At 43.4% G+C, this 27,163-nt stretch overlaps 1 protein-coding gene across 7 annotated transcripts in view; it reads right to left on the bottom strand.

Annotated features, from left to right (window-relative positions):
* Positions 1-27,163, bottom strand: part of bcas3 (BCAS3 microtubule associated cell migration factor) — a 728,081-nt gene that overhangs the window by 32,336 nt on the left and 668,582 nt on the right. For 6 of the 7 annotated variants that reach the window (XM_069911282.1, XM_069911281.1, XM_069911285.1 and 3 more), the window contains one exon: positions 4,276-4,443. The exons of the other annotated variant lie outside the window; for it this stretch is intronic. In XM_069911282.1, the coding sequence (XP_069767383.1) occupies positions 4,276-4,443 (168 nt within the window). The remainder of the gene's footprint in view (positions 1-4,275; positions 4,444-27,163) is intronic. 7 annotated transcript variants of the gene reach the window in all.

Here is a 27,163-nt window from a genome sequence, read left to right as displayed (position 1 = left end):
TAGACTTCTATCTTCCATTTATTTAGTGGGGAAAGTTTTAAAGGAATGTGACAGGCAGGCTTTTCCACACAGAGGGTGGTGGGTACATTACATAGAATGAGCTGCCAGAGGAACCCGTAGAGGTGAGTAGACTTACAACGTTTAAAAAATATTTGGACAAGTAAATGGATAGGGATGATTTGGAGCATTTTGGGTGAGACTGTAGGTCCTATTTCCACATTATGTAACTCTCTGATCTCAGTAATTTGGAGTTCTTTTACCTGTTGTGTGGAAGCATTCTCTGTGTGGTCTTCTTTGGCTTGGCTTCGCGGAGGAAGATTTATGGAGGGGGTAAATGTCCATGTCAGCTGCAGGCTCGTTTGTGGCTGACAAGTCCGATGCGGGACAGGCAGACACGGTTGCAGCGGTTGCAGGGGAAAATTGGTGGGTTGGGGTTGGGTGTTGGGTTTTTCCTCCTTTGTCTTTTGTCAGTGAGGTGGGTTCTGCGGTCTTCTTCAAAGGAGGTTGCTGCCCGCCGAACTGTGAGGCGCCAAGATGCACGGTTTGAGGCGAGATCAGCCCACTGGCGGTGGTCAATGGGGCAGGCACCAAGAGATTTCTTTAGGCAGTCATTGATAAAGGCTGGAGTGCTCTTGGCTCTGGAGTAGAGGTCCACCTCATTCTTTGACCACCTGTCACCTATTGGTAAGCTGTCCTGGCCACCATCAAATTACACTCTTTTGAATATTTTACTGCGTCAAAAGTACCATATAAATTTAATTTATTACTGTCATTTTGGAAGTTTCGGAGAAGTTATTTAAACATTTAAGATGCTAATATTTCCTCTACCTTGTTTTTGCCCCCACTTATGAACTCCCTGCTTGATTTTCTCGCAGCAGGACTCAGAAGCCAGAGAGAAATTCTGTCAAGGTTCTGGATCCCGAACACCAGGGAACCTGGGTTTTGAAGTGCCACTGGGGACTGCTCTAGGCTTGACTCTGACCTGCCTTCCGTGGAGAATCAGCTTGCCGACACTCTCACGAAGATGAGGCTGAGCTGCCCACCAGGTGGGATTTTGTCCCATTGCAATCACTGGCTAAGGAGGAGAGTAAGAGAGTGAATCCCTGACTTCAATTTAAATTTAAAATTAGACATACGGCATGGAAACAGGCCCTTTCTGCCTACAAACCCGTGCCGCCCAATTACACCCAATTAATCTACACCCTGGTATGTTCTTGAAGGGTGGGAGGAAACCGGAGCACTGGGAGAAAACCCACGCAGACACCGCGAGAAAGTACAAACTCCTTACAGACGCTGCCAAATTTGAACCCGGGTCTCTGGCACTGTAACAGCGTTGCGCTAACTGCTACACTGACCGATATAGCAACATCCAGCCAATTATATGGTAGAATATGGTATTCTATACCATATACCAATTATCTAGAATATGGTAGGGAGCTACTTCTCTGTATCATACAATTACTATTGCTGCTGCTCTAGGATTGTCCTGGGATCTCAATGCTGCAACCGAAGAAGTTTCAATACTTTCTCTTACCAATTATAACATTGGTTATGTATTTTTACCTCCTACGGATGCTGCAAGACCTTCTGAGTTCCTCCAGCATTTCTGGTTTTTACTACCAATTATAAAACCACTTACAAATCAATTATTGTTTCATTGGGCAACAATCTGCCCTGTGACCATTGCCAGATGGGGTCAGGAAGCAGGAGATCAAATCTCCAGGTCAAAATCCAACCACTGTTGGCAACCCTGGATATAATCCCAGCAGTTGTGACTGTCAGAGGTTTGATACCATTCACTTCTCCAAGAGGGTAGGGAGGAGAGATCTGGTAACAACTTCATTGCTTAAGTCAGTGGAGCAAAGTGCTTAGAAATAAAAGCCTGGCAGTTAGCACAACACTGTTACAAAACCAGCGTCCAGGTCCGAGGTTCGAATCCCATGCTGTAAAGGGCCTATTATCGTACTGTATGTCTAAAATTAAGGAACATAAGGCAGAATAAATGTGGAATTGGAACAGGATAGTTACTGGGCACAGCAGCAGATTAAGTTCTAAACCAGATGGGGGCCTCGGGTTTTTGTTCTACAGTGTGTGTAAATGGTGGGCGCACATTTTCAGTGGGGGGAGGAATGTGGCGCGGGGTCAGAGTCGTATGATAAGATCCAGTCAGACCGTCACAACCTCTCTCCTAGCAATTCTGCAGTTCTTAAACTAAAATTGGATTAATGGATGTCAGACTGGAAGCATGTCAGCACATTCTTGAGTGTTTTTCATGAAGGCATTATTTGTCAGGATTCTACTTGCCTGAATTCCTTTTCATGTGAACAGTAAATAGCTTGTGAGCCAATGCAGTCTCAATTTGTACACTTTTCCATCCACTCTCACACCCTGCGCCCATATTCCATCCCTCCTGCCCCTCCCCACCCAATATTCCATTATTTAATTTTCACCAATAGGTTGAGTAGCTAAAATCCATTAGATCCAGTTGGTGCTAAATTAGCAAAATTGAACTGAAAGCTGCAGAATACCAGGAATGTCAAGTTAAGAGCAACTGATTAACTTTGCACCCCAGACAGAAAGGCATGACCAGGACGACTGGGAGTGGATCTAGGGGTAGGGTCTGATGGCTGCTTTGCTGTTAACAAAGAAATACCTACAACATGACAACCCCACATTGAGACATGATAAGGTGAATCAGTTACAAAGTCTTCTAAAAGTAAACAGGAGGATTTTCTGTTAAGTTCACTCTTCTATGATCCAATCCAAAGGTTGACAAGGCACCTACCTCTGGCTGAAACCATCCAATCCTGTAACAGCCTCATATTGCTGTGAGCACCTCCTCGAGCATTGAGGCTGTCACAGCACAGGGGCCACAGCAACCTGGAGCCCAGCCACACATTGAAGTTTGAGCATGGGAGTTACTCAAACTAGATCACCTTAAAAGTGATCATGTGGGTAACTTGGGAGCACTGGAAATCTCTTTGCTGACTTGTTTCAGCAGGTTCTGCTGGGCCATTGAGTGTGGGCTAGTGTACCTGTCCACGGTCTCATGCACTGCCAGACTGAGACCACCCACAAATTGGAGGAACAACACCTCTCCTTCCATCTGGGCACCCTCCAGCTGGATGACATTAACAGAGATTTCTCCAATTTCTGTAACATCCCCCCCACCCCCCCCCCCCCCCATCGTCTTCTTGCCTCTTTTCCTCTAATTGTGTCTGTCTGCCTCTCTCCCCCATTTCCCTCTGTCTCCTTTCAAAGAGTCAAAATCAATTCTCACCTTCCCTCATATCATATCCAATTAACAGCCTTTGTCTGTTGGTCTGGACTCCTCCCCCCTTCCAGCCTTTAATTTAGACGCCTGCCTTTTTTTGCTTATGCCTTGAAGGGCTCAGGCCAGAAACATCAGTAACTTATCTTTACCTCCTATGGACGTTGCGAAACCAGCTGAGTTTCTCCAGCATTTTTGTACGTTTTTACTCATTAATCACAGCCTCTACAGATCTTCATGTTTCACTTTTTTTTGCCACCAGCCTCAACTGATCTAACAGTGGAGATGCTCGTGGTATCATTTCAACCCAAAGCAGCTAAAGAGAAACAGACGCAGTCAGAAGTGCACAGTGGCACTGCAGTTCCAGTGACCCAGGTTCAATTCTGACCTCGGTACAGCCTGTGCAGGGTTTGCAGGCTTGTCTTGAGTGCCTGGAAGTTTCATCCAGAAGATGTGTTGGTTGTTAGGTTAATTGGTCACTTGAAATTGTCTCAACTGTAGATGTGCAGTAGGTAAATCAGAAGGTATTCATCGGCATGTGTGAAACAGGGTGAATGTGTGAGAGGAAGGGATTGTTCCGAGACAGACGGGTCCCCTACTGTATTGTAAGGAGGAAGACAAGGTTAAATCAGATTTGCCACTAGAAAATCAAACAAGCCCTGAAAATGAAATCTGGTCTGGTTAGGTTATTATAACCGCCAATAAGCCTCATACCACAAATACAGTGCTTCGAAGATGTAGGGAGGATAGATTTTTATATAGAGAGAGCCTGGAGTGAAGATGACCAAGACGTGTTGACAACTAATAAAGGAAATGGAAATTTATTTCCCATTTGAGATTTTAACTGGCGACTTTAAGACTTCTTAAACCTACCAGAATCAATATAATATTGCTTTATTGAGAGGTGGTAAGGATGCCAATTAAGCGTCTGCTTAAACTGTTATCTCAGCTTTGCTGCAGGGTCTAGTTTTGAGGATGATGCACTAATGGGACTCCTTCCTTACCTGTTCCAGAGCCCACAATGTCCCTGCTGGGTGATTCAGACATGGCGTCTGCCAGACGCTCACGAAGACCTTCGTCTGTGTTATCGATAGAAGACATTTGTCGCAGTCCAAAGCTCTCTGGCCAACTGCCACATACTTCCAGTAGTGTCACGCTACGGTCAAACGTCCCTGAAACAAGAGAAGACCCGGGGGTGTCATTTACATTCACTCCTTCCAATGTCTCCCTCTGAGGCTCCAGTAGAACAGTTGGCCGAGCTCACACTCCTTCACAGCTTCCATAATCCTGACGTCCTCACCTTGCTTGTTTTGGCGGCCCATCTACAAATAGGATATGTAAGTCATTCAAGATGTGAAATGTGATGAATTCAGTGTACTTGGGTGGAAAAAGTGATTTTGTATATTTGTTATCTAAAGCTCTCCATTGCCGGGGTTTTCTTACATATTTCTCTGTATGTTGTAGACCTGTTGATAGAGGTGGTCATTAATGATTACCAGGAGAGTGGACACCAATTTGGAGTAAACTTGCTCTATTCCTTGTCTCATCTTAGAGTTTTCTTGGCTCAGAATGGAACCAATGGCTTGACTCATGAATGGAGTGGAAAGCCTGATGCTTCCAATGGGGTCAAACTCTAGACCCAGGGGCCTCTTTTCCCGCCCCCTCAACAACTGGGAAAATTTCTCACCCTGGTGACCATTATCACTCCTCCGACCCCAGTCTTCACACTGAAACTCCAATGACGAACTAAGTTGGTTAATCCCAATGACTAGCAGTAATCGAGGAACCCTGGATGAAATTTCTATCCTTTATCTAGGCAAAGTGCAGTACCTTGTTCACCTGCTTCCTCCCCAGCACAGAGGAGAAATAGCTGCACGGGCCGTAATCACACCTACAAATTGCGATGACCAGTGTATTCACCAACTGAGCAAGAGAGGACCTCTGATTGTGGAACTATATACAGCACATGATTCATCATATAATCATACAACCAGGGCACGTGCCAGCTCTCCGAGAGAGAGATCCAACAAACTGGCCCCACGCCCCTGAATTTTACCATTGTCCTGCAGATATTTTCTTTTCACTTCGCATATTTTCTTTTGAATGGAACTATTGAATTTACTTACACCTTTCCCTTTCAGACAGCACGTTCCAGATCATACAATTCACTATGAAAATTAATTCCTCACATCCATTCTTACCTTGTTCCAGTAATTCTAAATCTGTGTTTTTGTCAAGTCTCCTTACATTAGAAGCAGTATCTCATCATTTTATCAAGACTTCCTGATATTTGAATACTCCTCATAATGCTCCCCTTAACCTTCTCTGCTTGGAGAACATTGCTGTCAACTGCTTGTCATCTGACATGATTTCTTACTGCCTTTATCCAGCTTTCCTTGCTGCAGTCTCCTCTCTCTGGATGCCCTGTGCAGGAAGTGTGCATGTGTAGTGATAAAGCTGGGAAATGATTAAGTGCTCACTGTACTAAGGATAAATTTCTCGGCTGTCACAGCCCTAGGGTGGAGCAGTGAAGCCTCACTATTCGCTGACGGTTACTGACAGATGCTGAGAGTCAAGGCAGACTGGGGTGGTTAGGGGGCTGAAGTCCATATTGAGAACTCAGACCCATCAGAACAGGGGTGACCCTTCAGGGAATGGAGTCTGTGACCTGTTGGCAAAGTGGCTCAGATATGCTATGCTGCTATAATGACAGAATGAAGAGGGAGATAACCAGGATATGGCCTTTAGAGGCACTTTCCAATACTGCAGCTACTCCAAGTAAATGTCTGCAGTGTAAGGCTGTGGGGAATGAGCAATTGAATTAGCCTTGAGGAGAAAGGATGGCAGTTTGTGTTCTATGGTTAAACATCTTTGGCAGGGTCCGGTCCGGGTGGGTATCCAACTCTGACTTTGGGGCAAAGGAAGCAGATCTTTCCTCGGGCTGCAGTCATAAACCTCCTGCTGCAGCTATTACATCGCCACTCCCATTTCTCAGTGGCAACTTTCATGACTTTATGGGGAAAAAAAAGTAGTGCTCCCTCAGTACGACACCATAGAATCCGATGAAATTTCTGTTTAAACCTGTTGACTGGGACCTAAACTCAAAGCATTCTGGGTCAGGTGCCAGGTGGCTCGAGGCTGACACTGCTCAGACCAGCCCTATTTATTGGAAAAGGAGAGCATTCAGAGATTAAGCCTTTGGTTCAAAATAGAAGCTGTTCTGTGTAACACAATTGTCTTTTCCCAATTAAGTTCAAAAACAGAAACATAAGAATGTTCCCACAAAATATGCACACATAGGGACAAAGATACAGAAACTCAGACAAAAATGCCGCAGTCTCCATCCCCATACAACTTGAATGAATCACCTGCAGTTTCTTCTTTGGCTTGGCTTCGCGGACGAAGATTTATGGAGGGGTAATGTCCACGTTAGCTGCAGGCTCGTTTGTGGCTGACAAGTCCGATGCGGGACAGGCAGACACGGTTGCAGCGGTTGCAGGGGAAAATTGGTGGGTTGGGGTTGGGTTTTTCCTCCTTTGTCTTTTGACAGCGAGGTGGGCTCTGCGGTCTTCTTCAAAGGAGGTTGCTGCCCGCCGAACTGTGAGGCGCCATAGATACAAATACACGTGTCCAGTGAGCCATTTGGACATTCTGATCTGATTTCAGGCCCACACTTCCGTGATGTTTTCCAAGTACTATTTTTATTCTGTCTTGATCTCCACGTGCCGGAGTCACTGCATTTTCAGATTCCTGCCTCCACATACGTGATCTGATTTTACACCATTGAAGAATTACTATGAAAATCTTGCTTTCCTCTCACATTCCATTAGGAGGAACAGGGGCTCTCTGTGGAGTTCAGAGCAAAAGAGAGAAAGAATGCCAATGCAATCCTTCTCTCATTGTAAAAACAGTCCACTTCAAACCAACCTCCCGGGTTACTGTGTTGAATTGGTGAAATGTTAAATTTAGATATACTGCACGGTAACAGGCACTCTCGATCCATGATCCCGTGCCACCCAATTGACCTACAACCCTGGGTACGTTTTGAAGGGTAGGAGGAAATGCACTCAGAGGTAACCCACACAGACATGGGGAAAATGTACAAATTCCTTATAGATGGCGTGGGATTCGAATCCCAGTCCCGACCTCTGGTGCTGTAACAGCACTTTGCAAATCGTTACGCTAACTTCTCCTTGCAACCTACTTGTGATATTGGCTATTGCACAAACAGATACATCTCGATATCTTCTGAAGATCTGGCAGGAGTTCCAAAGATGTGGCCCAGAACCAAACAGATTGCAGCAGTCTGTGTAGCCTCCTTTTACGATCTTCCACTTTCGTTGCTATCCCATAGGAAGCTGAGTCTTGAGTAGAACTTTGGAATTTGCAGAGGTAATAGGATAAGGCAGATCCAATGAATGTACTACACTTAAGTTTCCAAAAGGCATTTAATAAAATGATGTATCGAAGTTCATGGTGATGTTGGCCTGGATAGAAGATTTTCAGGCTAACAGGAAATATGAATAGGCATAACTGGGTGTTTTTGGTCACTAATTAGGAAAATTAACAAATTTATTGTTTATTTTCATATGGAATTGAATGCAAAAGTAGGAAGTTATGCTTCATTTATTGGACATTGCTGAGACCATGTCTGAAGAACTGTAAACAGTATTGGTCTCCACTTTATGAAGGAAGGATGTGTTCAAAGTAGATCAGGTAAGGTTTGCTAGATTTATACCTGAAGTGGGTGAGTTATCTCATCAGGAAATGCTAGGTTCATATCTATTGAAGTTTAGAAAAGTGATGGGGAGGCTTGACTGAACTGAACACAATTTCATATAAAAAAATCAGATAAGACGACACCACCATTGCATGTCAGATTTTAAACAGTTACAGGTTGGAGTAGAGTAGGAAGATAGATGGTGTCAGGACAACCACCTCCCTCTCAATGTCAACCAGACAAAGGAACTGATCAGTGACATCTTCAAATGACAAGGAGCACATACCTTTGTTTGTTTCACAGTGTGCTGAAATGTATATATGGAGAGCTTTAAGTTCTGGGGCATAAATCATCCTGCTCTAACCACATTGAAACCACAGCCAAAGAGTGCATCAACTCTGTACTTTCTCAAAAGGCCAAAAAAATTGGAATGTTGTCAGTATCGCTTATCAATTTTTATATAGAAAGCTTCCTGGTGAGATGGGATCGTGGCTCGGAAGGGGAACTGCTCTTCCCAAGACTATAAGAAACTGCAGAGTTGCGAACACAGCTCACGTCATCACGACCTCCCCTCCACTGACTCCGTCTTCACCTCCCTGTCTCGTGAAAGCAGCCAACACATGAAAGGACACATCCCGCCCTGGACACACTCTCAGCTTCTCCTCCTGTCAGGCACAAGCAAGCATGCACCTTCAGATTCAAGGTCAATGTCTCTCCTGCTGTTATCTGAACCTCTCAAGATGATGCCTGGTACTGTTTTACCTTTGATATTAAATCCTGCTCTTTCGCCTCATGTGATACTAAACTCTGCACTTTTGTTGTATTGTGTAACACTGTCCTCTGCACCTTTAATTTTATTCTTGCTCTGCCTGTTGTACTTTGTAGAGGTTGACTGTCTGGATAGTGAAAACACAGAAATGCTTGAAGAACTCAACAGGTCTCGCACTATCCACAGGAAGAAAAAATATATAACCAACATTTTGGGCCTGAGTCCTTCCTCAAGGTCTCGCATATGTTGAAGAAGGGCTCTGTGTTTCACTCCTGATTGTCTGGACAGCAAGCAAAACAACATTTTTCACTGTACTTTCCTACTTGTGATAGTAAACAGTTCAATTCAATTCACGATCCTTAGAGTCTTTGGAGAGTGGCTGTGAAAAGGATGGTTCCTTGTGGGGAATCCAGAACTAAGAGTAAACCTTTAAAATAGAAGAGGCCCATTTAAGAAAGAGATTAAGTGTTTTCTCACAGAAAGTCTTTGGGACTTTCTTCCTCATAAGGGAGTGCAAGCAGTCTTTGAATATTTTTGGAGATACTTGATAAGAAAGTAGCAAAAGGCTAGCATGTAAACAGGAATGCAGAGTCGAGGTTACAATCAGTTCAGCTTTCCACCACTTCGACAACAGTGACTAGTTTAAAAATATAGTTAACTATGCTGGAGCTCTGCCTTTTCCCAAAGTTTCTGCTTAGCTTCCGATTGTTGGTATCCCTGGGCATTCTCAATCCTTCCTTGAACTGTATGCAGTTCTGGTCACCACACTCTAGGAAGGATGTTATTAAGCTGGAAATGGTGCAGAAAAGATTCGTAGGAATCTTGCTGGGACTGGATGGCTTGAATCAAAAGTAGAGATTGGATTGGTTGAGGCAGCTTTCACAGGAGTGTAGGAGGCTGAGGGGCGAAGTATAAAAAATTATGAAGGATCTTTTTCCCAGTGAAGGGGAGTCTAAAACTAGAGGCCTTAGTGAAAGGGAAAAGATTTGAAGGGGAGTTGTGGGCAAGTTTTTTTTACACAGTGTGGTGGGTCTATGGAACAGGTGGCCAGAGGTCTAGGGAAAAGAATAATTATTTACTGAGGTAGCCAGTAGTGGATAATAATATTACTATAGTTCAAATGGTTGACCCAGCACTTGAGAGTCAAAGCCACAGCCTGTGCCACTGCAGATGTGGTCCATTACCTGCTAAATGGAATTTCCTTTGGATTGTGTCTGCGTGGAAAATGTACTCATCATCTTTCTGCAAAACAACAAATTTACCAGAACAGAAACATACAGCTGAATTTCTGAATGGTCTCAGAAACTGCTCTTGCAGGATTTATTTCAGCTCAACCTTCTCAATATAATGGGAGATCTTTGTTCTCTCTGCCTCAGCTGGAGGTTTGTGTTTTCTCAAGAAAAACGCTGCTTTCCTTTTAATGTCGTGGGTCCTTCTATGTAATAGTGTGTGGCCTATCAGCAGGCCCCTGCAAGGCTAGCCAGGCTGACTAAAGGTATTTCCTCAGGTCAAAGTCCTGCCCTTGTCAGTTGTATTATGTAGCAGACAATTGGTGTCTAAATGGGACTGGCAATATTTGTAGGTGGGATGATTGAGTGAAGAAATTATTAGGCCTGATGTGGTCCTAGCCAAGACTTTAGACCCTTTTACATGCCTCTTCCACTTTCTATAATGAGTCCTGGCATTAATACAGTGAATGTACTGTCCTCTTAACAAAGCCCAGATAATCACTAATTTAGAATAAGAATCAAAATTTCCTATCTGTTGCTTTATGACAACATTACAGTGTAAATATTGCTATAAGTTATATTTAAAAATAAATAAATTAGCACAAAAATAAGGGAAAGTGAGGCAGTGTCTGTGGTTCAATGTCCATTCAGAAATCTGATCACAGAGGGGAAGAAGCCTTTTGTGCCACTGGGTGTTTGTCTTCAGGCTCCTGAAGCTCCTTCCCAATGGTAGCAGTATGAAGAGGGCATGGCCTGGGTGGTGACGGCCTTTGAAGATAGAAGCTGCTTTCTTAAGACACCGCCTCTTTTAGATGTATATAAAGTGTTATATGGAGTTAGAGTCACGTTTATGAGATATATTTCATAGAAAGTGGCCCTTCAGCCTTCAAATTCATGCTATCAACCTGTTATTTACCCTAATCCTATATTAATCTCATTTTTAAATTTCTCCTCACCATCCCATTAGATCCTCCAGATTTTACCACTTACTCACACACTAGTAGCCAATTAATCCTACCAATCTACTTTGGAATGTGCGAGGAAAACAGAGCTCCTAGGGGAAACCCCAGTACAAACTCGACAGACAGGTCCCAAGGTCAGGATGGTGCCCAGTTCTCCGGAGCTGTGAAGGCAGCAGCTTTATTAGTTGCACCACTGCGTTCCCTGAATTACTCCCAAATTATTTGCTTGCAGTTTTCAGTAGCGCACAGAACTTTTGAGAACCTCGCCACATTTCAGAACACTGTAAATTCTGGTCAAACCTCACCTCTGTAAGTTCAATACACAAAAGCGGTGGAGAAATTCAGCAGGTCACACCACATCTATCAGAAGTAAAGAGTAACCAACATTTCGGGCCTGAGTCCATCAGTTGAGTCCTTGACCAAGGGCTCAGGCCCGAAACATTGGTTACCCTTTGCTTCCTTTGATGCTGCAGTACCTGCTGAGTTTCTCCAGCACTTTTGTGTCTTCAGGGTAGGGTGGGTCCAATCTGTAGCTAATTAGGTATTTTTAGACATTGTGGTGACCACCGCCAGTGGGCTTATCTCGCCTCCAACCGTGCATCTTGGCGCCTCACAGTTCGGCGGGGAGCCACCTCCTTTGAAGAAGACCGCAGAGCCCACCTCACTGACAAAAGACAAAGGAGGAAAAACCCAACACCCAACCCCAACCAACCAATTTTCCCTTGCAACCGCTGCAACCGTGCCTGCCTGTCCCGCACCGGACTTGTCAGTCACCAACGAGCCTGCAGCAGAAGTGGACATACCCCTCCATAAATCTTCGTCCACGAAGCCAAGCCAAAGAAGAAGAAAGAAGGTGACATAACAAGCCGCAAGTCAACGTACTCACAGCAGATTCCCATTCTGGTGCGTTGTGGGTGGTTTGCAACAGAAATGAGGGGGAACCTGTCAGCTTAGCTCTCAACAATGAATGTTTTTTTTTAAACCATCGACCTGAAAGAGCAAATTGGGTATTGGCTTGATCTCTCCTTTGAAAGACAGAACCTCTGGCAACAGGATTGGGGTAGCATTGTGAGTGTAGCAGTTAGCGGAATGCTGTTACAGGGCCAGCAACTTGGGTTTGAATCCAGCGCTGTCTGTAAGGAGTTTGTATGTTCTCTCCGTATATGTGTGGGACTCCTCCAGGTGCTCTGGTTTCTTCCCACCCTTCAAAACATACTGGGGGTGTCGGTCAATTGGGTGGCTTGGGCTTGTGGGGTGAACGGGCCTGTTTCCGTATTGTATGACTAGATTTAAACAATAAAAATTTGAGATTGCTTGCCTGGATTATATGCTCAAGCCCCTGAGAGGATAACTTGAAACCACAAACTTACGACTTAGAGGCAAACAAAAAACAGAGCGCTAAAGGAACAGTGGGTGAAGCAGCATCTACGGAGGCAAAGGGATGTTTAGTTTGCCTCCACAGATGCTGTTTGACGTAGTCACTTCCTCTAGCAGTTTTCTTTTGCTCCATATTACGGTGTCTGCAGTCTCTCATGTCTCCAAGGCTAACAACCCTCTTGTGCGTTTGGTTCTTGAAAAAGTCTCCCACAGACTCATCTTGACAAGGCTACAGTACAGCACCGTCATCTTTGATCTTAAGAACCAATTAGTTTATAAAAATTAGTCGCCAGACTCCCTACAGGATATGCTGGCTTAAGCATTCTAATGTACCGCATACCCACATCACAATTTACAAGGCACCATTAGATTTTGGAGTAGAAATGGCAGATCCCCGAAGACCAAACTGTGCAGAAACAAATCCCAGAGCGTCTCTGCTGGTGGCTGCTGAATGAAGACACAGTCCTCTTTAAATGGTGCCACATGTTGAGGACTCCCCACCTTGTAGCAAGCGAAAAGTATTGGCAAGTCTAATGGCTCTTCCAGGCCAAATGATGATTAAAGCCTAATTTTTCTTTCCTTAGTATCTCGACTTAATGTGGCTCTTGGTTCTGAACTGTTTTGCCTTTATGAAAAGATCAAGCCTGTAATTATTTTCCTTTCAGTGTGGGAGTGGGATACATTTTGCAATCTCAAGGGTGGGAGCTTGACAAGTATTGTCCAATTATTTAGCATTATGAGGAGACTGGAAGATTTGCTGGCTCTCCTCTTGTCAACCCACTGGGGTTGTTCTCAGTGGTGACTTCTGGCCATAGTGATCTTCCTGTGTATGCTACTTTTTGACTACGACACAGCAGAAGTGACCTTACTTTCCCTGACTCAGATCTCCAGTCATACAGCACAGAAATGAACCCCTGAGAGACAGATGCTGGAATCTGGAGCAGCACACAATCTCCTGTAAGGGCAGTGGAAGAAAAAAAGAATGGTCAATGCTGCACGCCGGAAACCTACATCAAGTCCTGATGAAAGAGTTTCTAACCCACAATTGTTGACAGTTCTTTTCTCTGCCAGAGAATGATCCTGTGATCATTGTGTGGGATCAGAGGTGGAGAGGGTGAGAAAATTTAAGTTCTTGGGAGTCACTATCTCAGAAAATCTTTCTGGACCCAACACACCAATAGCACTGTGAAGAAAGCACATCAGCACTTGTACTTCCTCGGGAGTTTACGGAGGTTTGGTATGACATTGGAAACCCTGGCAAATTTCTCCAGATGTGCGGTGGAGAGTGTGCTGACCGGCTCCACCACAGTCTGGAATCCCTGTTCCAATACCTGGTTACCAAATTTCCAAAAAGCAAAAGGGTCAGGAAACAGTCTTGCATTATCATTAACCAGTTTGATATACCCTCTGAAGCAGAAGCTCCTGATGATACAGCAGAGATAGAAGGTTACCACCATAGAAAGAGCATGGGGAAAAATTACCAGTCCTGGTACCACCTGCCTCAGAAGAGAGACAGACATCAGATTAAATTATTAAGTTGTATCCGTGCAGTTTTTAAAAAAAATGTTGAACTCTTAAAGCCTGCTGCAGGCAGGCAGGGAAGGCTGATGAGATGAAATGCTAGTCCTGAGTAGAGGGTCTCACACATTTGTTTGGCCAGCTTCCACTTCATCTGCATAGTTTCTTATTTCAGGAAGTGAAGAATCTCATGTCAGCAGGCCAAGACAACCCCAAGTGATACACTTCCTTCAGAAAATAAACCTCCCAATGAAGGAATTTTCTTATTTGAATTGACGAGACACAAGGACAGAGCAAGTTCTAAGAATGTGATCAAATGAGTTGGGGGGAATGGACAATTGTAACAGGAGGGATTATGCACTTTGCTAATTAAAATTAAAGCATTAAAGTTGCTTTACCACTGTACAGTGAAGTGTGCAATGACATCTGTGTCTGAAATCAGCGGCCTGGCTTTTAACCACTGCCAACTAAAATAGCCAAATATAAAATCCACTTTACAGATCATCGCAGCAGTTCAGGGTCTGCCAAAGCAAACAGTCAAAAGTCTGAAGTTTGCTTTACAAACCTGTGATCGGGGAGTTGTGAGAGGGCAGGCTTCCAGCAAAGCCATCACAGCATGCTTCAGATGCTAACCCAGTCACAAATCTTTTGCTCAGTCCAAATGGGTTCATAACACCTGGCGCTAATGATACTGAACCAAAGCATTCATGTACCAAGGAAGCCAGCAAAGGTGACAAGAAATGATCTATCTCTGCCCAGTTTTCAATCATCCTCACTTGAATGTGTACATTCTTTGAGGGGTACAGGTATCAAAGGCTCTGAATCATGGAGGTACCTGTTCCTTTGGCACATTCAGCTTCTGTGGCCGATAACTTTCCTGTCATTATGAATGTCACTGGGCATGGGCAGTGAAGGGACTGTCAATGTGATGAGCACTGGGTTGTGGATTCCATGCATACATGCTGCCTTATAAATTCCATGCGGGCTGAATCCCATAACAAAAGGGTTAATAGGTTTCTACTCCTTTGAATTTGCTTTCAATCAGTAACCCAAGTAGTCATTCCTGTTCTGAAATTAGACAAGAACAAGGTATTCAAGGAAGGAAGGCATCACAAACAAGTCTGTATCTTTTGGAGGCAAGGTGAAAACTAAGTTTTATCTTCTTAACCCATGGGGGCTCAGGCTAATTTCAACCCCAACTGGTATCGTCACTGAGGTCAGCTGTTAGGTCAGACCAAGGATCGAACCTGATATTTCTCAATTTACATGGCACAGACCATCACAATCGCATGTTTAAAAAAAGTATGTTGTCAGACAGAGGTTCAACACTTCAAGTTAGTAATCCCACCGTGGAGTTTTACCTCACAGGCACTTCCTCAATCAGGACTTTTCATTCAGTCATTTACTGAAAACAAGGAATAATAAAAAGTGCAGGTTTCTTGAAGCAGTTCAAGCAAATTATTCTTATATATGGTTTGACTCCATTCTTATTGACAGTGGCACAAAGGTAGACAGGGTGGTGAAGAAGGTATTTGGCACGCTTGCTTTCATTGGTTGTGGCAATGAGTACAGGAGTAGGGATGTCATGTTATAACTATACAAGCCATGGTGAGAATAGTAAAAACACAACACTGGAGAAACTCAGCAGGCCAAGCGGTGTCCTATATATAACAGATAAGTCCATCCAGCTCAATCCAGATCATGGATCAAAGCTAGAGTTTCGAGTTATTGTCAATGGGCATTTGACTGGGTGTATGCCAGCCTTTGTTCCTGAAAACACCAAGAATGATCCGGGCTGGTTAAAGTTTCCTTTCCTCCTTACAATCTTTTCTCACTTACAGGAACAGAAAATGACGCAATGCCCATCTGGTTAACGACACGTCTGAAATGGACCCTACAGAGTGACCAAGCCTCACCTACTATACATTAACATAGCAAAAGGTTTCCATGAACATACCAGAAATAGCATACAAATTGGCCACTGAGGCATTCGTTGAAGATTAGATAACTGATCAATGAGGAGGAGATTTTGAAAGTAGAGAGATATTAGAGGGGGACTTGGGAAGGAAACTGAGAGCGCAGGGCCTCAAAAGCTGAAGCCACAGCCATCAATGGAGAGATGAAGACATCAAAGATTTTGAAGAGATTAGGAAGAAGGGAGAGCAGAGATGGCTGAGAGCCGTTCACGCACAGTAATAGCACCAAGAAATCTGAACATAAGAATAAACAATTTGATATAGGAATTTCACTTAGATTAGATTAGATTCAACTTTATTGTCATTGAGCCGAGTAAAATACAAAGCCAATTAAATAGAATTAGCATCCAACCAGAAGTTAAAAAATAGAGCTCTACACAAATAACTACATGCGAATAAATACAAGTGCATTCAGCAAGCAAACTGTTCTAAAAGTATTGACGGTACAATGTGAGTACAGGACTTAAGGTTCAACAGGGTCACGGCCTCTGTTTGACTATTGCCAAACCACACTGAGTTGCTGTAGATAAGTACGCTCTCAACAGAAGAGCAGTAAAAATCTATCAATATCCTGGGACAGAGGTGTACTTTCTTCATGCTCTGCAGGATATGAAGGCGTTGCTGCACCATTTTGATCAGGATGGAGGGACTAAGTGAGATCATCGGAAATGTGGAAACCAAGGAATTTAAAGCTTGATACACATTCCACCACGACTCCATTGATGTAAATAGGGGCATGAGTGTGGCTTCCAGCACGCCTGGAGTCCACAATGATCTCCTTGGTCTTCTGAGTGTTAAGTGCCAAGTTGTCAGCACACCATGCGGCCAGGTGCTGGACTCCGTCCCTATAGGCTGCCTTATCACCCCCTCTGATCAGGCCAACACCGTGGTGTCATCTGCAAACTTGATTATGGAATTAGAACCATATACAGGAACGCAGTCATAGGTGAAAAGGGAATACAGGAGAGGGCTCAGCACACAGCCCTGGGTTTAACAGACATCAATAAGTATACCCAACCCGTGACCTCTGAATTTATTACATCCAGCTGACATGGTGAGTTCACTTTGAAACAATCAGAATACTGAGTCGCGGCTGGTTTGACATGTACTCATCATGAATCTAAGGCAGAGAGTGAAGGTACTTGATTAACCCGGACAGCAAAGGTTATGGGGAGAAGGCCAAGCAGTGGGGATGAGTGGGAAAATCAGCTGATGATTAAATGGTGAGGCAGACTCAATGGGCTGAATGGCCTATTTCTGCTCCTATATCTTATGGTATTATTTATTAGACAATGTTGCCAGCTTGCAATCCATAGCTTGTGATCTGTTTGGCATCATTGCAATGTGCCCAAAAATGGTTTTATAAAATATATATAACATAGTACAAAAATAGAAGTTAATATTTACTCACGCAGATTACATATGACTTGGTATTATCTGATTCAGATAACGTGAGCTACATATAAGTCTATGTAAACATACTTGCAACTTACAGAGATTTCCATTCATAAAAATATTGCCCTGTAAGGAACCATCCACAAATTACCAGCACTTTCCACACACAAATGTCATTGTGAAGAAAGCACATCAATGCCTCTACTTCCTTGGGAGTTTTCGGAGGTTTGGTACGTCATCGAAAACTTTGGCAAACTTTTCAGATGTGTCGTGGGAAGTGTGCTAACCGATGGCATGTGGAAAGCCTTGCAAAAACGTAGTGGACACAACCCAGTACATCACAGGCAACATCCTCCCCATCATCGAGAACAATTATGTGGAACGCTGCTGATGTAGAGCAGCAGTGATCATCAAGGATCCATACCACCCAGGTCAAGGTCTTTTCACACTGTTACATTAGGAAAGAGATATCGGTGCCACAAGACCTCTCCACCAGGTTCAGGAACAGATGCTACCCCTCCAACATCAGATTCCTAAACAACAAAATCAATCAGACTCATTTAAGATCGCTTACTTTGCACACTCCAAATATTTATTTTCTGTGTTGCAGTCAATTTATTTATATATATTTCTTTGTTTAAATTCCTCTCTTTTGTATATATATATATATATCTTTTATTGAGCACAGATTTTTGCACTACTGATAATTGAAATCCACTACCCTCTGAAAACAAATCAGCAAAAACTAAAAGTCTATTCAGATCGTTAACAGCAAAAGATGAAAGTCTGCAGACACTGTGGTTGAAGTAAAAACACGATGCTCGAGAAACTCAGCAGGTCAAACAGTGCTTTTTATGTAGTAAAGGTAGAAATACATCACTAATGTTTCGGGCTTGAGCCCTTCGTTATGGTATGGAAAAATGTTGGCAGGCTTCCGAACAAAATGGTGGGGGGCGGAATAGTCCCAAAGGCAGGAGGTAATAGGCGGAGAAGGGAGAGAGGGAACAGCAGCAAGCAGAAGGAGAAGGGATGGCTCAATGAATGGGGGTGGTGGAAGTGAGAGCTAAGGGAAAGACAAGGGGAAAGGGAAGGGAGGGGGAATGGACAGTAGGCGAGCAGAAACCAGAGGTCGATCTTAATGCCATTTGGTTGGAGAGTGCCCACATGGAAATCATGTGTTGTTCCTCCAACAGGTGTTCTTGGTGGGATAGGACACGAGGCCATAGACAGACATGTGAATATGGGAGTGGGATGCAGAATTGAAATGGTTGGCCACTGGGAGGTCCCTGTCACTGATACAGACAGAGCGAAGATGCTCAGATTCTTAGCACTTCTGTAAACCACAATAGCACATCTAAAAGTAACTGCAATTGTAGAAATGTTGGTGAAATCCACCGTACAAATGGATTTGAGAAGACAAGTTGAAGGGAAATGCTCCAAATGCAGATTACTTTAAACTTGCAGATTAAATTGGAGATTCTGCTGTTTGAATACGCTATTTAAGTAAATAGTGATGTAGGATAGAATAATAGTTTGACAGCATGGACGTGGGCCCTTTGGTCCAACCTGTCCTTGCTGACCAAGGTCATCCCATTTGCCTGCATTCAGCCCACATCCCTCAAAACCTTTCCTATCCATGTACTTCTGAATGTTCCAATTGACATTGTCAGAGAAGATTTGGTATGTCACCGAAGACTCGCGTAAACTTCTACCGTGGAGAGTATTTTGGCTGGTTGCATCAATGCCTGGTATGAAGGTGTCAATGCTCAGGACAAGAATAAATTCAAGAGGGTTGTTAACTTGGCCTGCGGCATCACAGGCACCAGACTTCACTCCATCGAGGACATCTACATGAGGCCGTGTCTTAAAAAAGCAGCCTCTATCCTCAAAGACCCCCACCAGCCTGGCCGTGCCCTCTTCACTCTGCTACCATTGGGGGAAAAAGGTACAAGAGCGTAAAGATGAGCACTCAGCGCCACAAGGACAGCTTCTTCCCCACAGCCATCAGATTCCTGAATAATCAATAAACCAAAGACACTGCTTTACTTTTTGTGCATTTTTTAGAGTCATGTAAGAAGGATTATAATACGTATGTTTGCACTATGATTATATGTTGCATGACTTGTTCGGGATAATAAATTCTGATTCTAAATGCTATCCCACTCAGAAGACCGTATCTCCACAAATCCCTGCTTCATCCTAAACTTGGTCACAGAATGGCCTTGCATGAGAAAATATCCTTGCCTAATATCAAATGCCACATCTTCACATTTCTCTCAAACTCTGGCTTGCAAACTCTGTGACCCATTTTCGGGAAGATGAGCCTCAAGTCGACACACTAGAGCAAAGAAGCAACTCATAGAGGCACACAAAGGGGAAACAGACCCTTCAGTCCATCCAGTCTACACCGATCAAAATGACCCACCCACACTAGTTCCACTTGCTGGCAATTGGCCCACATCCCTCTGAACCCATCCGATCTTTGTATCTGCCTCTCAATGTTTCTTAAGACATTGAAGTAGCACCTGACTCAATTACCGCAACCGGCAGCTTGTTCATCCACTCACCACCATTGGGAGGCTGGCAGAAAGACAGAATTACATTGTGATAACAAGCAGGTGGACTTGGGTGAAACTGGGTCACTCAACAACACGATAAAAGGAGTGGCCACTTTGCATTGGCTACGGCATCGTGTACTGGGGTGAACTCAAGCATCATTTGAGTTAGCGGTGCAGAGGTATCTAGAGCAGTACACAAAAATGTTGGAGAAACTCAGCAACTCACATAGCATCCATAGGAAGTAAACAAGGCAGTCAATGTTTTGAGACTGAGCCCTTCCTCAGGAGTATCTACCTTGTCCTTTGGAGCTCTCTGTTTACATAGCCAGACCACACAAAAAAAATGAATGCCTATCATTCATGCAGTGTCTTTCACAACCCTAAGGTAGCCTAAAAAACTTTTCACCTAATGAAAAGTGGTCAGAAGTCACTGGGGATAAAGAGCTTGGATTTCACAGTAAAATGTTACAAAGTGCTTCACAGCAATGTTACTAAGCAAAGATTTGTCTCTAATCCACATTATGCTGCTGGCCATGTACATGTTTAATCACTGAGGTGCAATCCACAAATGTGCTGGTGAAATTCAACAGGTCAGGTATCCAAACCTGTTGAGTTTCTACAGCATGTCTGTGTATTGCACTTGACCCTAATGAGATTTTCTCATTAAATAACAAAAATCAAAGAGATGGATTCTAAAAAAATATCTTTTAGATTTAGGCATACCGCCCTTCCATCCCATGAGCCCAAAAAACATCAATCAACCTATAAATGCAGTATATTTTTGGGAGGTGGGAAGAACCCGGAGGAAACCCGTGCAGACATGGGGAGAACGTGCAAACTCCTTACAAATACCACAGGATTCAGGTTTAAAAAATGTTAAAATAAATTTAAGTAACAGGCCCTTTCGACCCACCAGCTGGTGCCCAACTGCGCCATTTGACCTACACGGTTTAATTTTTTTTGAAGGTTGGGAGGAAACCAGAGCCCTGGGAAGAAGCCCACACAGGCATGGGCGTTGTAATGGCATTGCGCTAACCGCTATGCTAATTGTGCCGCCACTCATACGCTAATCGTCTTGGAGGAGAAAAACAGAGAGATTTGGAATGAGAAATTGGTGAAGAGTTCCTGTGTTCTGTGGATGTACTGTTACTATTGGAAACTTGGCCAATCCCACTCCCATCCACCTCCCACTGGGATAATTTGTTCAATTAGCCATGGTCTTCAGGTTGGAATTTATTGAAAAAAAGCTGCTTGCTCTGTCAACAGGATTAACTAACAATAAACTAAATTTTACAGACACACTGCTTAAAGGACTATCAGTGGCAGACAAAGAAACGCCCTTGTCAAACGTGGGGGCAGGACACTTTCCTTACAGCTCTCTGGATAAGCCAGTGGCTGCAGGGATTTACACAATCACAGAAAGGGCAGCGCTAAACTTCGCACCTCAAGTTGCAGTGTCCAACACCACTGAGCCGTTCTGGCGACATAAATCTTCCAGAGAAACCAGGGGATTATGTGTCTAAGAGTTTTACCATGTCGTGTGAGGTGACGGGGCCAGATGCAGCACAATTTAAGAGCTGTACACAATGATAAACAAATAACTTGCCCTGTTCAGCGACTGGGGAATGATTACACGTTTCTCTGTATTTGCATGATCTAATGCAAATAATTTGCAGTAGGTATTTTCTGGCTGCAGCAAGCTAGTGAATTTTAGTGAATATGTAAATTGTACTTCTGTATATGACAATAAACCCTCCTCATCATCAAAAAAGACACCCATCCCAAATGACTTGTTCATTTTGTAAGCGTATATTTGTATTTGATACTCTTCCATTTGGTTTACCAGGTGGTGGGGTCACCACAGAACAAATGACATGAATAAACATTGCTCTCAGACCCTGAGCCTCATAGAACAGGCCCTTCAGCCCTCAGTATTGAACCAATGTATATATTCCTACCAAAATTAAAAAAAAATGAAACTCTTCATACCGCGTAACCCTGTAGTTTTCTTTTATCCATGGGCCTGTCTAAGGGTTTCTCACTTGCCCCTAATGTTTCACCCTCCACCACTGGCAAGGCATTCCAGGCACTCACAACTCTTGTGTAAAAAACATAAACATACCCCTGATGTCTCCCCTAAACTTTCCTCCCTTGCCTTTAAACAGATGTCCTCCAGTGTTCGCTACTCTTGCCCTGGGAAAAAGTGTCTCTCAGAGTCTCCTGTGAGAAACCCGGGTCTCTGCCTTAGCAAATGGCCCATTCACCTGTCTACATGGAGTTGGTCCATTCCCCCCTTGACTGCGTGCATTTTCTCTGCGTACTGAGGTGTAGGCTGATTGGCTATTGTAAATGATCCTGCGTGTCGTGTTGGTGGTAGACTTTATGGGAATATGGGGAGAACAGGTTATGAGGGCGTGGCATTCCTCCCTGCAGTGACATAGACTTCGTGGGCTGAATGGCTTCTTTCTACATCATAATCTTCAGACACTCGGTGTCTCTGAAGGGACTGTTTTGCTTCTCTTTTTCTTATTGTAGGGGGTGCTTGGCAATACTTTATGGCACAGACGAATTTAGTGTTTTATTACATTTCGTCATATGTGACAGTAAAGGAACCTTGATAACCTGGAATTATTCATTCAGCTGCTCTTTCCTTCTTTGTCATTCAATAAAATCATGACTGGAGCTTTCTTGCTTTTGTTTAAAGCTTCAAGTTGATGTTTAATGCCACAAGCTGAGGTACAGTGAAAGGGTTTGTTTAGCATGCTATCCAGCAAGTCTACCCATATATAGGTATCTCAGAATAAAACACAGTACAGAGAGTAGGTTAACAGTGAGAGATCAGTTCAAGCAGATTAATGGAAATTTTATTTTACAAGTACAAGGTTTGTTCAGTAGTCTGATAATAATGGGAAAGATGCTGTCCTTGATCTCTTGGATCTTCTTGATGGGTAAATGGAGAAACTGAGAGTGGCTGGGGTGGGGTGAGCCCTTCAGTATGATAATTGCTTTTGAGAGGCATCAGACGGAAGGCTTGTGTCATGGTCTGAGCTGTTCTTGACAGTTCTTGCAGATTTGGGCGGAACAGCTGACAAGGTGCATCTGTAGGACTTGTTGAGGGACACCAGGGACACACCAATTTTCTGGAGGCTCCCGAGAAAGTCGATGCATTGCTATGGCTTCTTGGCACGAACACCATATCCTTAAAAATACACAGTGAGCTAGATTTATAAAACCCCAGGTTCCATTAAGACTGGATCTGGGCTGAAGCCGTGAAGCCGATGCTGATGTATTTTTTTTAAATCAGTCAAACTTTAGCCCAAATAGGCAGCATTGAACAAAAGGGAAAATGGGCTTCTTTTATGAAATTGTGACAATTCTACTGTTCAATACGAGAGAGAGAGAGAGAGAGAGAGAGAGAGAGAGAGAGAGAGAGAGAGAGCAACCAGATGGTGGCCCATCTCTGTGCAATTTAAAAAAATGCATTTCTATAGCACCTTTCCCAACCCTAGATTTTCCTGAAGCTCTGTAAGGTATTGCAATTCCTATTGAGACATATTTACTATTGTAATGTAGAAAATGTGATAACAAATTGATATATGTAAACTCCCACAAATAGAAATTTCACAACCAGCCTTAGTGATGATGGCGAAGCTACAAATGTTGATCAGGAAGCTGGGATTTTTTTTGCCTGGGATGTATCACTTTTATGGAGATGTATCACTTCTATCTGATGAAACAAGCTAGGCTTTGGTTTGACTATGGGGATGTATCACTTCCATCTGATGAAACAAGCTAGGCTTTGGTTTGACGTTTGAAACTTGGCCACCTTGACTGTGTAGCATTTCCTCAATCCAGCTCTGAGTTTCAGCTTGGATTATGTGCTAAACTTCTGGAATAGGTCTTAAAATCGACAAGCTTCTGACCCAGATAGGAGAGACATTGAGACTGACTGAGCATGCCAAGTAAGCAAGTCTCCACACCATGAAGAGCTGTTCTTGTCTTTATTCATCTTGGGAATAAATCTTCCTAAACCTGCCACTGTTGTATTTGGAAGGAAAAGAGATTAATGAGGAATCACTCAGTGGGATTTAGAACAGTTAAGAATTTTAATCAATTTAATCTCACCTAACACACAATCAGATCAAGACACTGTGTTTGGAAATTCAATGCACAGACTGGAATGGACCTTTTTAGGTCAGACTTACTAAGCTTATTACTACCAAAGCAGATCTGGGCTTCCCTTGTTTTGTCACATTATTGCTAGAGCAGGCTGGTGCCGAGAAATTCCATTTATTTGTGAGACGGAGCTGCAGTAGTTGTAATATGTTCCACAGTCTTGGGCTTTCCAACGCAAACCACTGCACATGGCTGGAGGGAACGAAGCATGGAAGAGTGTCAGGGTTAGTCGGAAGAGCAGTGATGCTGCTGGAGAGAATAGCGATGTGTGCAATGGAGATGAGGATGCCACGTATAGGCGGAAGGAATATATCATGGGCGCATCTCTGGGAAACAGTATAGGTTCTAGCGTAGGAAGTCAAGACAAGTTTATTGTTACCTGATTGAACAAGTATAACCTGACAAAACCATGTTCTCCGGTTCTCAGTGCAAAACACTCAGACTCACAACCAGACAAAACACACATTCAGGCAAATAATACACATGCAGAACAAGTATTCATCCATACAAAATAATACGTCTTTCATGAATACGAGGGTCTCAGAGGGTTCGTGTGAGCAGTTCCTTTGATCGTTCAGCATTCTCACTGACTGTGGGAAGAAGTTGTTCCTTAGCTTGGTGGTACTTGGTGGTACTGGCCTGTATCTCTTTCCTGATGGGAGCAGATGAAAGATGTATGTGGGTGGAAGGGGTCCTCAATGATTTTGTGCACCCTCTTCAGACAATGATCCTAGAAGATCACCTTGATGGGGGGGGGGGGTGTTGTGGAGGGAGACTCCATTGATCCTCTCTGCCACTCTTATGGTCCTGAGGATTGACCTCCAATCCATTTTACTGAAATTTATGGAGGGTGCTGGGACTACACTTACCAGGTTTGAATTGCTCAGTGACATATTGGGTGGTGTATTTTCTGAATAATCCATTGGGAGGAGCTCCATAAATAAAACATTTTTTTTAAAAGTACTTGCATTGCAGATTTTGATCATAATTCAAAATTTATTATTGGTGCTGATCCCTTGTCTCTTCTGTATAAATTCACTATAAACATACACTTGTCTCTCACCCTGGCTTGATTAAATTATTTTTTCCTTTAGTTACAAAATCTGAGTGTCCGATCTCTTCATCTATAATCTAACATGGTCAGCTGTCAAGGCACGTTAGCCACCGTGTCACTGGTTGTCCGATCGAGAAGGAAAAATTGGATTTTTTTGATGAAAACAATATCTGATATTGTCTGACTCTAAGGAGCACATCTGAACCTTGAAGGGCTGTAATTTGAGGAGAATTAGAAGCCGACCACTGCAGAAATTATTGACAATATCACTGAAAATAATTTATCACAGATACATTTCCTTACTCTTGACTGTAATCTAATCTACCAGAGGTTTAGACCCAGAGTTGAGATGAAGAGGATGTTAATCAGTTTTTATGTATGTAAAAAAACACACAACTTGTCTTTAAACACAAGCACATTTACTGACTGAAGGAAGTCATTTACTTGTGGACCAAATGTAGCAAAAGGGAATTGACAACATTGAGAAGATAACTGGCAAAGTTCATCTGCGCAAAAAGTTCATATGCCTGGGGTCACAATCAGGATGTTTGCAGTGAGAAGAAAAATAAAAGGCTCCCTTCACTGTTTTCTCTTCAACCCTTTTGGGAACCTCCTGGTCTTATCCTTGGGGCAGTTTTGGGGCATGCACCTGTAGCTCCGCCGAGAGAGCATATTTTTTGTGTGTGAAGCTAAACTGCCCACACAACAGGCTACCCAACCCGAAGAGGGGTGCAACTAAGCTGGATTCTCATCCCTCCTGATGCCCCTACTGTCCGCAGGTCTCAGTGGATGATGATCATCTCAGAAAACCCCTCAGCTTGTTTGCTTCCATCCCCTGCAACCGAGTTCAGAGGCCTCGAAGCTAAAGGATGACAATGTTACTGTTAATTTTGCTGACATTAGTGCAAGCCTTGAATCAAATCTGGTACTTTTGCTCTCTGTGAAGGCACAGCGCCTTGGATTGTACTTTAAAGAAAGACTAATAGATTCCAGAAGTTGTGAAGATTGAAGAATATCCTTTGACAAAGTTTTGGCGAAGGATTAAAATCCAACAGTTCAGGTTCTGATGAGAATACCACTTTAAGAACATGAGGGTTTGGTTCTCCACGTTGTGCTCTGCAGCCAGGCAGCTCAGTGATCAAGGTGACCTTTGACCCTTATATTTCATTGGTGAATTCTTGACAGTCACTTCAGGCCAGGATAATACTTGAACTCTGACCTCATGAGGTGGTAGCTGAGAATGTTACAAACTTAAACCATCAGCAAGACAACTGAGGCACCTCATTACTCACCACTAACGCACTCTTTTACAAGTTTACCAATACTGTTTTGATCACCTCGATCAGATGATATATGAATTGATGACTCGCGGACACCCTTTTCGATATTTCACACACATTCACACATGCACAAGTCCCTTAAAAAAAGTTCAATCACAAACGGTCAGAACTATCAATGGTTTCCAGTTCACTGGTTGGCAAAAGTTTTCCCTTTCACTCTTCTGGGATTCCTTGCTGGGTTACAGCCCCAATAAAGCCAAAGGCAGTTCAATGGTACAGCTAATGGAATTTGCCTTGCAGCCTCAGCCACATGAGTCCAATCCTGACCATCGGTGCGAAACTTCCATATTTTCAATGTGACATTGTAGGGTTTTCCTGGGTGCTCTGATATCCTTCCACATTCAATGGATACACTTGAAGCAGAGGTTGGTGGGCTCCTGGTTGGTAACAGTGTGAAAGGTTATGGGGAAAAGACACGAGAATGTAAGTTTATATCAATGTTTGCACTGCAACGCTGCGGAACAACCATGAATTTGGTGACATGTTCTTGACAATAAATTCTGTCTCTGAAAATACATCAGCCACGATTTAAATGACAGAGCAGACTCGATGGGATGAATGGCCAATTCTGTTCTTTCAGTCTGATAGTCTTATCCTAAAGACACTTGGGTTGGTAGGATGCAAAAACTTCAGTGGATCAGGCAGCATCTGTGGAGGGAAATGGACCGTCAACATTTCTGGTTGAGGCTCTTCGACGGGGTTAGTCAGATAATGGGTCATTTGCAATTTATCCTGGTGTGGAAGTGAATGAGAGATCCAGGAGTTTGCGGAGGTTTAGTATGACATCGAAAACCTCGGCAAACTTCTACAGAGGTGTG

This window comes from Narcine bancroftii, chromosome 14, assembly GCF_036971445.1.
Source record: "Narcine bancroftii isolate sNarBan1 chromosome 14, sNarBan1.hap1, whole genome shotgun sequence".
Lineage (NCBI taxonomy): Eukaryota > Metazoa > Chordata > Chondrichthyes > Torpediniformes > Narcinidae > Narcine > Narcine bancroftii.
This window is presented reverse-complemented; position numbering and strand designations above follow the sequence as displayed.